This window comes from Eschscholzia californica, unplaced genomic scaffold, assembly GCF_041429995.1.
Source record: "Eschscholzia californica isolate CP2 unplaced genomic scaffold, dmEscCali1.0.p SCAF_1, whole genome shotgun sequence".
Lineage (NCBI taxonomy): Eukaryota > Viridiplantae > Streptophyta > Magnoliopsida > Ranunculales > Papaveraceae > Eschscholzia > Eschscholzia californica.
In genome coordinates, this window is record NW_028238198.1 from 80751874 (window position 1) to 80767046 (window position 15173).

Consider the following 15173-nt stretch of genomic DNA (forward strand, 5'->3'; position numbering starts at 1 on the left):
TGGAGGAGAGAGAATGACGGTGTTATAACGGAAGGGGGCCATATGGGTATTTTTTGTAAAGGAGGGGGCCAGGCGGGAAGCTGGTCACAAAGTTGGGGGCCATTAAGAAAATAACCCTAAAAAAAATGGGGAGATGAACATAATCGAAGGGTATATTAGTCATTTAAATTGTATTTGTGTATTTTATTCATATATCCAGATTGGGTGGCTCGTAAATTGGAATGAGGAAGAAATCCAAATTATGGCCGGCAACCTGCCCTAATATTCTTGATTATACATAAATATCTACATGCGGTCTTTGCAACAAAAAAAAATACATGCTGTCTTGAATTTATTTAGTAAAACTAGTTAGATAAGTAAATACTCTATATTTTTTTATATATAAAAGGAGGGTAAATAACCTATTGAAAATGAAAAAAGAAAAAGAAGTTAACCTATATTGAAAACGTATATCTTCATTGAAACAGCCATTTCCTATGACATTCAAACTTAACCCATGACTTTAGGGAAGAAAGACTAATGATATACTTACAAGCATGAAAGTATCATTTTCTTCTCTTACATTTTAAAAACAAGCATGAATGATCACCCAACACACATAAAAGAACACATGAGGATAAATGATGCTAATATATCCTCGGCCATGTTACACTTAAATATGACAGAAAGAAGTTTAATTTAGGTGCGCGATTTATGTCTAATGCAGATCATAAAAATATCTAGTTATATATTTGTATTTCTAATGTGTTATGGGTTTGTTGATATTGCTTAAGACCATAAGGTGTGATTTATGTCTAATACAGATGATAAAAATATCCAGTTATATATTTCGTACACTTCACATTGTAAACGATACTTCCAATAAGTGATTAGACAAGATATGGTGCTCCATAAATACTAGAGAGCAACATTTCATAAATAATTGGTGTAGTGATGTTCCTGTTAAATTCAAAATTTGACATTTGGTTAGCTTTTTTTTATGGGTTAATTCTGTTTTAGCTCTCAATTTGTGATCATTAGTCGATTTGACCTCACAAGTGCCCTGAATTCTTATTTGGCTCTCAATTGTGTCAAAGAGTTAGATTTGGACCACAAACTTTGTCTAATTTTCCGACTCTACCCTCGTGGAATTTCTGTAATTTGATTTCTTTTTTTCTTTTTGTCCGGCTCATATCCACTTCGTCAATTTATATATTCCGCCGTACCTTCTTCAACATAAGAAGTTCGTCGGAGAATGTCTCCGGCCGCCATCGTTTTTTCTTTCACACTTCCATTATCATCTTTCGCACCTCTTTCTCTCTATATTCTCTTCCTTCTGCGACGACCTTCTTATGTTAAAGAAGGTGAAGTGGAATATAGAATAGGACGAAGTGGAGGTGAGGTGAGGTGGACAAGAACAAATCAAATTACAGAAATACTATAAGAGTAGAATTGGAAGGGTAGATAAAGTAATGGAGTCCAATCAAACTCCACTGTACAATTGGGGATTAAATAGGAAACTCAAACATTTAGGGAGTTCAATTTACCCGTTGGTTAACGAAATTAATTTTTCTTCATTGACATTATAATTTTCAAAGTTACCCCTACTTTGACCTTTTCTAAAATATCCCAAAATGCTACCTAGTGGAGTGAAAAAAAGAACTATTACTAGAAGAATACAGTAAATTCTCAAGTTCCCCAATCTCATGCTCATCCAAAAAAAAAAAAAAAAAAGTTCCCCAATCTCTTAGAACCATCTTTGATAAAAGAAATTGCTAGAAATGACAAAAGTGCAATATAGTATTGAGGAACCTTATCAGTCTAATTTATTTATTTTATTTGTTAATGATTATCAGTCTAATTTATTTGATAAATATTGGATTAATAGAGAAAGACAAAGCTTTATAGGCAGCTTCATGGCCCACTTCCCTCAAACTATGAGACGTGGAGCAGGTAGATTTTATTTAAGAGTAAAATAAGGTTTGCCTAATATACCTTTAATCCTAGCCCTAAAATCAAAATGCAATTGTACATGTGTAGGTCACATGCTAACATTGTTGAAGAATTTGTTATAAGGGGTTTTTTTTTTTTTTTTTTTTTTTTGTTGAATATAAGGAGTTTTGGTTAATGGGGCAAATTATGCTACCTTTCTTTTGTCATATTTTCAAAAGTCTCTTTTGACATTCGACAAATATAGTTATTGTAATTATTGTTTTTTTTTTTTGTTATATAATTGTGTTTGTAAGGAATTGCTTACTGTGGATTTACCTTTATATTTTTAGTATAAAAATAAAGTCGAAAGAAAGAGAAAAAGTTATCAAAATAGAATAACTGAATGGTAACCATTAACAAAAAGAAGTTCTTTGAACACAACTAGATCTTACAGTCCTCAACATTTTTAACATACTCCCAAAAGGACATAGGCAAATTGAATTTATTATCAGGAGAAAAAATAATTGATATTTCTTCTATATTGATATTATCGTTAAAAAAACCGGTTTTCTTGCTTTAAAAAATTAAATTATAATTGTTTTTCTTCTAATAAGATATTCTGATATCTAAATGAGACCTTAATTTGTTCAACTCTGGCTAAGCTCATTTTATATACATGCCTGTTAGATAAAGAAACTTTGGATCTGCAAAATAGGCAAATTTCATAGTCAACAACTCAACATGGTGTGTGCAATAATATTCCACTCTACCCTTCTTCCCCCACTACAAGAGAAAGTAAACATATTTTAATATTTATTTTGTGCCAAACACTATTATAAGGGTTGGTTCGTTTATTAGGGGTTGATTTCATTTTAGATCTTCAACTATGACCAACTAACAATTTGGCTCCCATATTGTCCAATGGTTATGATCCTTGTTAAAAAATTAAGTTCAACCACTATTTTTCAAATTTACCTTTTCATTTATTTATTTATTTCCAATTCTTTTTCCATCTTTTGTTCTTGCCCTTTCTCATCACGGAGGACTGGTCTTTATTGATTAACAACAAACTCATTTTTTTTACAAAGGAGAAACCTATTGCTAAATACCCAATTTAGGATTGAATCCCTTTCTCGTGAGGAGATTGATTCCCATTGCTCGAGAAAGGGATCTAATGCCCTTCCCTGCAAAGGGATCGATCAGAGAGACACTCTTTTCGATTCTAATAATCAAGGATTTCCAACCACCATTCAACTTAGTGGTTGGGTATCCCGCTCTGCATACTAGAGGTGTGACGCTCCAAGCCCAGCAGTTGCCGATATTGTCCTCCCTTTCGCCACCACCCTCGCACGGATGGTAGGAGGTTTTGTTCTTGGCGAGAGCACCACGGACTCCCCCAAAAAGCCTCGACACTTACCAAACTTGAGCATACACCTATAGCCTAGGCTCCGGACACTCTCGTGAGCGATGTGGGACTATCACAAGAGGTCTCAAGTTCGATCCCACGGAAGCGAAAATCCATGATTATTGAACTTAAATATAAATAGAAGTAAGAATAAATAAGCTCACATTGCCTGTAGGATGACTTTACGGATTATACATGACTCTTATTGTTCAAGCTGTCTTGGAGATGGTGATTATTGAGGATGAGGATGAGGATAAGGATAAGAGCAAAAGAAAAAAGAGAATTTCTATTAGAATTAGGAAGGGTAAAATGGGAAAGTAACAACCAAACCTAACTACCTATTAACAAATCTAGAAGTAGAAGGACCAAAATAGCTAGTTGAACAATATTGTGGGCCAAATTTACAAGTTAGCCACATCTTGGATGGCAAAATTGAATTAATCCATTTATCTAATAGTCTAACAGTAGACCTAAAATGTTCCAATTGTGAGTCATAATAGGTTTGGAATTTATCATTCTGACCTCATCGCCGGCCCCATTTTTTTACTTTCAAAGAAGGAGAAAGGAATTGAAAGATTTTTATAACATTAAAAAAAAAAAAAGCAAATGAAAACTGAGAGCATTTACTCTAATGAACAATAAAACACTAACAGGTCATTCATAGAAGAAAACACCTTCTCTCTCTCTCTCTAAACCTTTAATTAGATGATGCGTTAAAGGGTTTTTTTCAATTCCACTGGATTGTACAGATACTTAGCAATAAACCCATTTCAATCCTCTCACTACTTTTGGTTGATCATCCTTTTTTCTGTAGATTTTTTAATGGACTTCAACACAAATTTTTCTGGGTTTTCATGAGTCTTGCTTCTCTTTGCAACTCCATGAGTTCTTGCTTAATAGCATCCATCAAAACCCAGTAAATTTTTTTTTTTGATTCAAACTGTGTTTTTGCACATTAAAAAATCAAAATTACTTATTAGTTTTTTTGGGTTTTTTTTTTCTTCCTAATTTTAATATTTTTCTTCCTCCCCTGTCTTACTTTTCCAAATTTTCATTTGGAGATTGAGAGAAGATTTAGAGAGAGAAACATGGGGAAGCAAGGACCTTGTTTTCATTGTGGAGTTGCAAGTGAGTTTTTATTTTCTACTTGGATTTGATTATCTAGTAACTTTATTTGAATTAGTAGTAGCCTCTTTGTATTCAAAGATTGAGAGAGAGAGAGACCCATATGCCTATCTGAAATAGACAACCCAGAGGTCTAATTATCTCAATGAACATTTGCACTTCAATGAATATAAAGCCTCTGGGATATGGCCTGATATAACTTTGTTATTTCTTAATGAATGTGTTGTGGGGATGTCCTAATTGATGTTAGTTGAATTAGTAAAACATTTTGATTTGGGTAAAGCTGGATCGCCTATATGTTTCTGCGAATGTTGAGCTAATACCCTTTTCGTGTTTCTTCTTAATGATAAAATTTGGTTGGCTAAGTTGAATGTTGGGTGTCCTCCAATCCTTGATGCAAGTAGAGTGAATTCGTAATAGATTTCTCTCCATGGTTTGTTCCCTCAAAGTGGGCAGTCAGTCGAGAACTACTGTGATTCATAATCTCAGTTAAGTTCATTTCGTAAGCTTAGACAAACTCGTAAATCGATTGGTCTTCACTAAACGAGTTTTCTATGAATTGTTCCTCAAAATAAAATTGCTCGGAGATTAAGACTATTAGTCTATAGTTAGATGAAATGTACTTAACACTTAGCAGTGAAGTTCACAAGCAAGAGTTGCCCCTTATTATAGACTGACACACATATGAGAGTTGTTCACTTTGGGATGCTGAAGTCCAGTCTATGTGGTTCATTAGGTACTCACTTGGTTGTTAATTCTGAAATTTATTATCCTGAGCGACATATTCGGAAGTGAAGGTTGCAGTTTTGCACATCAGATGTGTGCTAACTGTTCCCACTCCTTTCTGAAGTTAATAGCAAGTTGAAACTCGATAGCTGTTCGCTCGAGGCTTCTCGAACACGAAACAACATTGCATATGTCATAAAACTAAGTATTCATGCTTAAGCATATGCAATTTTGTGTTGCAAAATGGGTAGCAAGAAAAAACAAAAACTATTTTTGTGGTTACCTTTCAACTTGATTAGCTATCTTCCGTTATTTCATACCTATGAATGCCTTGCATTTGTTAGGGCTCCTTCTCTGACGAATAGTCTAACTACAAATGGAAGCATGTTTATCACATCTTTTCTGATATCACTTCTTGCAGAAAAGGTTCTGCTGCATAAAACGTTTATTCCGTGACAATACCTATCATTCATGACCAGGAAATTTCTCTTGTTAAACTGTGACGCCTCTAACAGTTCTATATTTTAGCATAAGTGGTAGTTAGCAGACAAAAGCTCATTGCTCTTGGGCATGCGAGTACGAGGGGTTATGAGTTGTACTTTTTCGACAAGCACCCCATTGCTTTCTAGAAATATAGATGAAGTCTCTTGCCTCAGGATCTCCAAAATGTTATCGTAGGATTCGTAGCCAAGAATTATTAATGAGATTTGCCTTCGTCAATGTGTAAACTGAGCTCCTATAAGTTTCTTGTGGATATATAACGATATAGACTTGACGTGGTTTTGTTTTGCTGCACAAGGCCAATTTAAATTTATGACCTGCATTGACAACTTCGGAGGTTAGAACTTAGTACCAAGACATTACTTGACCTTGGTCTACATCATGAATTTTAGCTGTCTTCTCATTCTACTTCTTAAAGAAATGATGCATTAGTGAATGGAGATTGTGCTGTTCTTTAATGTGTTAAGCTCAGAAATCCCACAGAGGAAAATGACGATGCACTCTCAAATTGCCGTCTTATTCGTACTAGTAATTTTCATTTTCAAATGGGTGGTAGGATTTCAATTGACGACAGCTTAATGATTGCGAATGAAAAATATATTACATATATAGCAGTAAACAATGCACCAACAGTCCTGCGAAACTAAATTTAGTTAATTATGTCAATTGTTGACAGATGGTAACATGGTTTCTTGAGTTAAATTAGGCAAAAGTAATTGGACAAGATGAGCATGACTTTCTCTTTTCTGTATATATATATATATATATTTATATATAATGTGGTCTGCTGTTTATGTATTAAGTTATTCTTACTTCTGATATCGGAATTGTTTTCTACAGGCACCCCCCTTTGGCGCAATGGACCTCCAGAAAAGCCGGTTTTGTGCAATGCATGTGGATCTCGATGGAGAACAAAGGGATCACTTGAAAACTATACCCCTCTGCATGCCCGAGCAGAGTCTGATGACTGCAAGGAATACAAAGTTCCCAAGGTCAAGAACCTTATCATTAAAACCAAAGAAGCAAAATTGTACAAAAGAAAGCAAAACGATGAAAGTCTTGTAATTAAGAGGGAATGTTTGGATTATGAGCAGAACTTTCGGAGGAGTATAGACGAAGATACGAGCAATAGATCTAGCTCTGGGTCAGCCATATCTTACTCTGAAAGTTGTGCACAGTTTGGTAGCACGGATGGAACTGAAATGACAGGTTAGAACTAACCTACGTGGATTAGTGGTATAAATTTCACTTACCCGCATGAGTTGGACCGTAATTAAATATTTTCAAATTGGTATCCAGTATACAAGACAAAATTCATTTTCTCATCTAAGAAGTAAACTACACGTTCGGACAAACACGATCTCTTTTTAATTCTTGTAGTTACTCCAAAGCAAAGCCCCCATTGAAACTCATTGAAGCTTGTTAAATCCTAGTTTTGTCCATTGACATTTTGCAGGCTCATCCCAATCTATTGTGTGGGATTCAGTTGTGCCATCAAAAAGGAGAACATGTGTTGGTCGCCCAAAGACATCTTCTGTTGAGAAGCTTACAAAAGATTTGCACTCAATTTTAAATGAGCAACAACAATCTTCGTACTTCTCCGGGTCAGCGGAAGAGGACTTGCTCTTTGGAGATGAGACTCCAATGGTCTCCGTTGAGATAGGGCATGGAAGTATTCTTATGAAACACCCGAGTTCTGCCGTGCCAGATGAGGAGTCAGAAGCTAGCTCGTTTTCTATAGATAACAAGTCGTACATTACAAATGAGGTTTATTCAGGTTCGACTTCCCTTCATGTACATAGTAATAACAGGGGATTTAACAGCCCAAGTGTGGGAAATGAGAATCGGAGGATTCTTTCAAGATCAGAGGTTCAACAAGAGTGCACAAAAGGGTAAGTTTCTTTCTTTATTTTTGGGTTAATCTATGTTTTTTACACGGCCCTGAACTGTTTCCTTTTGTCATTATGAATAATTTGCATTTTTTTAAGAAGGGAAAAGAGAGAAGAAGGACCCGTGCGGTCGTCGCCCTTTTCTTTCTCTCCCTTTTTTGGATTTTCTCTCACTCTTTCTCTCAAGAGAGGAAGTGAGGGATCTACCGACGGAAGATTGGGACCTCTAGAAAAAGAGACTAGCTAGAAGACCCATGCATGCCGACAGACTGAGGGGACAGTTAGTCACGATGTGGTAGCCAAATGCGAACTAATCTTTAATGTTTTTGTCCGTTTTTTATGATGGGTACCTTCATCACAAGCTTATCTTTTCGCATGAAGGTTTAAAGGACCCATAACATTTTTCATATGCAATTAAGATATGGCAGGTCAATGATTTTCAGTGTTATGATTTTGACATTGCAGTGAGAAAGTTATTCACAAGGAAAAGTCTCAAATTCTGCAAAATCACAAATCGCCACTAAGATCAACAGATCTAAAAGTAAGATTGCCAGTAAACTTGTTACTTCATGGATTGACATGAGTTTTTCTTAGCTAGATCTCATGATCTTCCTATTGCCTTCATTTCACTTATGGCGGGATATAAGAAAATAATTGCGTTCATTCACTTTCTATTCGCTAACTTGCTCACATTATCATCCATGTTTTGAGTAGGATGTTGTTAGCTTTGAGGAGTTTGTGAGGCATTTCACACTTGAAGAACAACAGCTATTAATGAAGCATCTGCCATCTGTGGATACTGCCGTGCTTCCCAATAGGTTGGTTTCCTTGTTTTGCATTTCAACTACGGCTCCGTACTCCTTTTAGTATGCTGTAAATTTTTTAGCATACATTTACTGTCCAGGTTATGCTTGATGATGTCGATTCAAATGCTAACCAGTTAACTAGCTTGCTGCAGCTGCTGCAGCAAACTAATTGCGCGAAAATGATGCGAGTATTTGAGGTTTACATGGCTCGAACATTCACTCATTGTTGCCAAATTTATCTCGACTTGGACTGCAACTTGAGTTAGACCACACTAAAGCATAATTTAATCATAACATGGATTATTTTCGTAAAAGTTGATGGCATATAAGATGGCTTGTTTGTGAAACTTGAATTGAAAACATCGAATATTTATTCTGATCAAAGTATCTTTTTAATATGCAGCCTTAAAAGCATGTTTGGGAGCTCCCAATTTGCAGAAAACCTATCTTCATTTCAACAACTACTTGCGGAGGGAGTGTTTGATCTCACTTTCTCAGTGACAAACATGGAGGATTGTAGAACGTTGAAAACCCTTGCTTTAGCCAATCCGCTAAAATCTAAATGGGTCGAGCAATACAATCTACTTAAGGTCTGAACTTATTCCTGTACTACATTAAAAGTTATATCTTAAGATAAGCTACTCTTGATTGGGTTTTCTCGAAATTGAAATTCAATTAGTTCCAACTGAATTTTTTTGGTGGGTTTAGGATGCGAAAGCTGAAGAAGTTATCAGAGGGAAAGGAGTTGCCACAGGATCCAGTGTTCTCCGGTCGCACAATTTCCTACTTGGAAAGAGACCTCGAGATCCCCATAATCAGAACTTTCCAGGTTGGCTCTTTAGAGATTTTGCTTCTTTTCATTCTTGACTTGGCGTACATTCCCTTCCTTTGTTTACAGCTACCACCGTCAAATATGTCAATATAAATCTATCTATATTGTCAATGTGCTTTGGTGGATGTCTCGGTTTTAACTGGCAGAAGAGCGGGGAGAAACTTAGTTTTATATAACATTATCGTTGTTATTCATGAGATGTGATTTAAACCCATTTCTCATAAGCATATTTCGTACTTGCAGAACCAAAAGCTAAGATGAGAAGTCCCAAAAAATTGATCAAAATAGCCGGTTATGAAACAAAGGATCCCATTGACAACGATGGTTCTTGCTTTAGTCCAAGAAGCCTTTTCGCTTTCACTCCTGAGCGAAGCTCCCTTATGCTGGATTCTTTCCAGTTCACAGATGACAATTCCGATCAAGATCTTCTGTTAGACTTGCCGCCAAATGGATCCTTCCCTCAGGCAGAGCTTCTGCATCCACCGTCAAGCCTCAGTTCTCATGAAACCAACAGCAGTACTAGCGTAATTTGCTCATATCTCACTAATTACTAATTCTATTGCTTGTCCTTGTACTTTTTTCAGAGCTTAGACAAAAAGAATAGCTTATTCTAGGATACCCGAGTTGAGCTCTTTAAATCCATCTTTTTATATCGAACAGTAAGATGGAAAAGTTTTTATGTAAAAATATACAGTATGCTTTTCCTGCTTGGAATGGGATTCTTTTTCTCTTTTCTTTGGCCGTTTACTATTCAAAGCATCTTCGATTGAATTTGGCATGTTGAGTATTGAAGGTGTGTAGATAGATGACTTTGTTGAATAGGTTGAGATAAAGATTGTAATATACATGTCGAACCAATAAGCGCAGTTTGGTGGTTTCTAGAGCATTACAAAGAATAGATACTATTTCATGTACTTATTTTAGTAATGCCATTACATATAACATTCCGAATCTATTTTTTCTTTTCCTATATAACTGTTTGATTATGAATTATTGATGCATCATAGTTATTAATATGGTTTCATATATTTACTAGAGTTCAAATAGAATGTCAAATGATGATTGAAAAGAGACAACATTTGATACCCACATTGTAAAATATATAAACTGATCTTTTTAGATTCATAAGAAAATAGAACTTGTGAGTGTTGACTTGAACAAAATGCATGTTTATTGACTAGGACAAAATCATCATTGAAAAATCTAAATGCACTACAAATATAGATAGCTATATGGGATTTCCGGTGCCGGCGGTAAATTTCTCCAACTCTTCACTATTCTTTAGCACTAGCTATTTGGGTTCACTCATTCTGAAACCGAAATCGCATTCATTCAGACGATTTCTTAGTTCGTGCATACTTTTGCGTAATCCGTACTTCACCCTTGAGAGTTATGTAATTTTGCTTTTAGTCCTTTCTTTATGTAAGGGTTGTAAGTGTTCAGATTTTGATTTTGGCCTCTAAATGAAGTTAAATTTCCAAAAAAGAAATGAAATCCTTTTCTCTTAAAGGTAAGATCCTTTTTATATTGCCCAAGATACAGAGTTTTTATATTTATCGGATATAGCAACATGAGACAATATCTCTAAGATTGCCTTAAATAAGATCACTATATAAATAAGATTGCCTTTTGTCTGTAGGCTATCTGAGATCTATACTTGATCTGGTCAAACCTTCATTGATTGGTTCCACTTCGGCCCGACCCTAAATGATCGGCAATCGATCACTGGTCGGTGCTCAAACCCTACTTAAAATGGTGGTTTTAAAAAATATCTAAATTTCAACAAAAAACTAAAGACTAATGTTTCGAGTTGTTTAATTGGTCGGTCAGTTCATTGGCACGAAGACTCTATACGAGTCCACAGAGAAACTCATTTTTTTAAATAGGCAACCAATTCAAGTTCTTGCAACCATCTATGTATTAAGTGTTGGTATGATAAAAATACAAATGAGCAATGAATTCTTTTTAACAGATTTGGAAGATCTTTGTAATCACATATACTCTAAAAGTCCCTAGGGGTCTCGAGTTCAATTCCCAGAGGAGGTAGAATCTTTGGGTTATTGAGTTTGAGATTATTAGGGTATAAATAATGTAGTTGAATTTTAGGCCATAGTTTAGTTGGCCTTTAAGCCATAATTTAGTTAAGCTTTAGGCCTGTTCTTGTTAAATTTGACAGTATCGTACTTATCACATCATTGATGTATCAAAGTCATTGTAATGACTATCGTACATAATAATCAATTTTTAAAAATAAAACTAAAAATACGAAGCTATATAACATGGGTGGAAGTAAGACATATGAATGGAGGGGTATATTCTATTTCTTCTTTATTTCTTAGATGTATTTGGGATCATCTAGTAATGTAATTTTGTCATATTAGAGCTAAAAATAGTATGGAGGGAATTTTAAATTTAAACCAAGACCTCACAATCCTTCTTCAACACAAAAAAAAGACCTCACAATCCGGTTAGGTTAGCTTATAAGGCTTCCTTAAATTGGTACATACTAGATTCCAATTTCTGATTAAGAGTCTTTTACTTGTTAATGGAGATAATCAAATGTAATTTTGTTTGACGTATTAATAGATTTTGTTGTAGAACATGAATGAGATTATTATAAATAACAGTTCTATAGTAGTATCCGACATTAGCAACTTCGTTTGAACCTTTTATATTCTATAAAAGGTTTTTTCATCATTTGTTTTAATAGAACATCGTATCAAACATCAAATTGTTTCTCTTCCATATCAATGGAGATAATCAATGATTTTATGTACCTCAATTATTAACACACGTATTAGTATGATAATAATTGCAATAAAAGTGATTACTAGAAATTGCAATCTCGTAGTATGATTTCTGATAATCACAATACCTAAATGCGTTCTTTTGTTGGTTAGAAATAAAATTAGTAGAGATCAATTATTTCGGTAGATTATTTAATTTACATTTTCAAATGGAAGATAATCGTAAACTCGCCCACCTTCTTGTTCGTTTCCTAGGAAATCCGTGCAGCGGAAGACACTGAATTTGAGACTTCTCCCATGAGGAGCAGAAGTGATTCCCAAAAATTTTTTTTTTGGTTGAAAGAGAAGTAATTCACAATTGGAATGTTATTTTTGTACACCAACTACTATTATGAAATGTAATTCCTCCTAATCACATTCATTTCTGCATGTCCTCTACAATGTCACAACATCGTTTATGGACGACACGATTTAGTTCAGGTTGATTACTCTAGTTGAATCTTCAAAGAAATTTTTCTCAACGGTATCTTCTTAATTTGAAGGGAGTTAGACAAGGTATGGAGTAGAACTCCTCCTTAAGTAGGCTCGAGATAACATTAATTGTGCCCTCATTTCATGACAGATGGGATTAGTTTTGTAGTTATAGCGACGTTAACAATCTCGCTTGAACTAGTTATTACCGTTTACAGAAAAAGTGATTTAATGAGCTCATAACATCAAATGATACGACTATACTTTTATTCTCTTGATATCTTGAAGATATTTTAATATCCAAATGTTAATAGCTAGTATGATAACTTTTATACTATAGAGAGTTGTTATTGTATAAAAGATTTAAGTTTTAGTTAAAAATAGAAAGCAATTAAAGCCTTATAATATGTAGGGATTTAGGGCACATATTAGAATCACCCTATATAAACCAAGTGAAAAGTAAATAGAGAGACATAGAAAAAAAAATTCCCTTGCAACAAGAAGAAGTAAAAATAATTTCAGAGAGTTTTCATGGCAGAACTTATGAACCCACTTGTGATGCCAAAGGTGATAAAATATCTATCATGTGTACTAGAAAAAGTAGCAGAAGAAAACGATCGGAATCTTTCGATAACTGATTCAGAAAAAGATTCAATTTTTTATGGAGTAGAAAAACCAGAAATAACAATTCAGAGTTATTTTCAAAGGATCTATCAATATTCATATTGTAGCCCTTCTTGTTTCATTGTTGCTGTTGTTTATCTTGATCGAATTGCTGAGAGACATCCTTTTTTGCGTATTAATTCTTCCAATGCTCATCGATTACTCATCACAAGTGTTATGCTTGCTGCTAAATTCATGGATAATGATCTTATGTAAGTATATATATATATATATATCTCAATTTCAATCCCATATTTCATTATTGAATCTTGTCTAAATTTCAATTTTAATTTCTGGGTTTTTTAGTTTGATCAATTCTCTCAAATGGGTATTCAGATTTCAATCTCTTTTTATTGTTATTAGCTTTTGATTCTTCTCTGTTTTCTTCATTCAAAAGTTTTTTTTATCTCCATGAATTGGGTTTATTTTCTTCCTTCTAAATAGAATGGAATCAATGTTTTAGAAATTTCAGTAAATTTGTAGCTGTAGGGAGAGAGAGATATGGATTTTTTTTTCTCTCTCTAACTTCTATTTCTATTTTATGTACTTTTTGTTCATGAGGGAACTAATTATGAAGGTGACCTATTAGATTGTGAATTAAGATCTCAATCTACAAAATATTAAATGTCTCCAAATAGGGGCCGACCACAGTATGACGCTGATGTGGCCCTCTCTCATTGGTCGGACTATTTAGAGTCTCACAGTCAATGGGGATGTAGCCCTCTCTCATTTGCAATCTTTCTTCCATGGTCACTAGATTTTCAAAATTGGTCCCACCTAGTAAGATCTAAGATACTTGTGAGTTAGAATGAGTATAAAGGGTTGAATCAATCACTAAATTTGTCATGATTTCCAAACAAAACAAGCAACCACCTCAAAAAGTGGTGTCTGTGTTAAGGTCCACCCTGTGATTAGTTATTGTAATCATTTATTAATTTTCTTACTATTTTCTCCAAATTAGTGATTTTCTTACTGCAATTCCTTTTTAACATTTTTAGATGGTAATTTTTTTTTTTTGTACTTTTCCATCTTTATGTTTTCCTCTACTCAGAAAGTTAACTAAAACCAACTAGGTAAGTTCTTTGATACTTATTTGTTTTTTTCGAGTGATTACTACAAAGTAGACTATCGCTAGATCTTTAGAATTTGGCTCTACAACATGAATGATCTTTTTATGGGTCGTGCTCAATAGACTTTTGGTGTTGATGACACGTCACACCGACCCTTAACTGGATGTGCTACTCTTATAAAGTTGGTTGTGAACCTAGCTACTTCGAAAAAAAATAAATATATTTCTTTTAAAAATAATTATTTCTACTAATAGTTTCATGTTTTTTGTTTTGTTATGAATTGACAGGAGCAGGTATTTAAACAATGCATACTATGCTAGAGTTGGAGGAGTGAGCAAAATTGAAATGAACATTCTTGAAATGGACTTCTTACTTGGTGTGAAATTCCATTTAAATGTGACACCAGACACCTTCTACACATTCTGTTCTCAGCTTAAAAGAATGATGTTCATGGAATCCCCTCCCCTAAATTTGGCAGAATCTTCTCTAAGATCTCTAAACCTCCATTCTCAACAAAATGATGATGATGATGATGAATCTACCCATCAAAAACAACTAACAGCTGTCTAAACTATATCTTCTTCCTTCTCTCTCTCTCTCTCTCTCTCTCTCTCTCTCTCTCTCTCTCTCTCTCTCTCTCTCTCTAAAAGGTACTAGATGATTAAGACATGACTTCTTTCCCTTTTGTTTTGTTTTGTTGTGGTTGGTTGGAAGACAAAATTAAACCTATAAACTTGTGAACAGAAATACCCAACTTTTGTTTTCATCTTCATACTCCTTGAGGTTTTGGATTTCAATTCTCTCTCTCTCTCTCTCTCTCTCTCATGTCTTATAGATTGTTATCAAAGTGTATTGGATGCCCATAACATGCAAAGAAGTGAATACTGAAATCATGGATAAAGTAGCAAATTTGGTGTGAGGAAGGGTTTATTTTTTTAGGTTATATTTACTATGTTAGGGTTTAATAAAAGACTAAACAATCATATAGATATAGATGTTGGGGGACATGGCACATGTTCTTTGCCTC

The 15173-nt window shown here is 34.4% G+C and overlaps 2 protein-coding genes across 2 annotated transcripts; both read left to right on the forward strand.

Moving 5' to 3' along the window:
- Positions 1-3802: 3802 nt before the first annotated feature.
- On the forward strand, positions 3803-9924 carry LOC147569756 (GATA transcription factor 27-like). The gene is made up of 8 exons (XM_086656275.1): positions 3803-4444; positions 6509-6877; positions 7125-7560; positions 8023-8098; positions 8272-8375; positions 8767-8953; positions 9072-9192; positions 9439-9924. Exons 1-8 carry the CDS (start codon positions 4405-4407, stop codon positions 9747-9749), a joined length of 1644 nt encoding a protein of 547 aa, XP_086512401.1. The 5' UTR covers positions 3803-4404; the 3' UTR covers positions 9750-9924.
- A 3020-nt stretch (positions 9925-12944) lies between these two features.
- On the forward strand, positions 12945-14716 carry LOC147569757 (cyclin-U4-1-like). The gene is made up of 2 exons (XM_086672290.1): positions 12945-13288; positions 14440-14716. The coding sequence occupies exons 1-2, from the start codon at positions 12945-12947 to the stop codon at positions 14714-14716; spliced, it is 621 nt and encodes a 206-aa protein (XP_086528416.1).
- The last annotated feature ends 457 nt before the right edge of the window (positions 14717-15173 follow it).

Excerpts from the sequence above, each read along its gene's own strand:
- LOC147569757 (XM_086672290.1), top strand. The coding sequence starts at position 12,945 with ATGGCAGAACTTATGAACCCACTTGTGATGCCAAAGGTGATAAAATAT. Across the intron at positions 13,289-14,439 it reads TTCATGGATAATGATCTTAT|GTATTTAAACAATGCATACT; the intron begins GTAAGTATATAT and ends TGACAGGAGCAG.
- LOC147569756 (XM_086656275.1), top strand. The coding sequence starts at position 4,405 with ATGGGGAAGCAAGGACCTTGTTTTCATTGTGGAGTTGCAA. Across the intron at positions 4,445-6,508 it reads TTTTCATTGTGGAGTTGCAA|GCACCCCCCTTTGGCGCAAT; the intron begins GTGAGTTTTTAT and ends TGTTTTCTACAG. Across the intron at positions 8,954-9,071 it reads AGCAATACAATCTACTTAAG|GATGCGAAAGCTGAAGAAGT; the intron begins GTCTGAACTTAT and ends TGGTGGGTTTAG.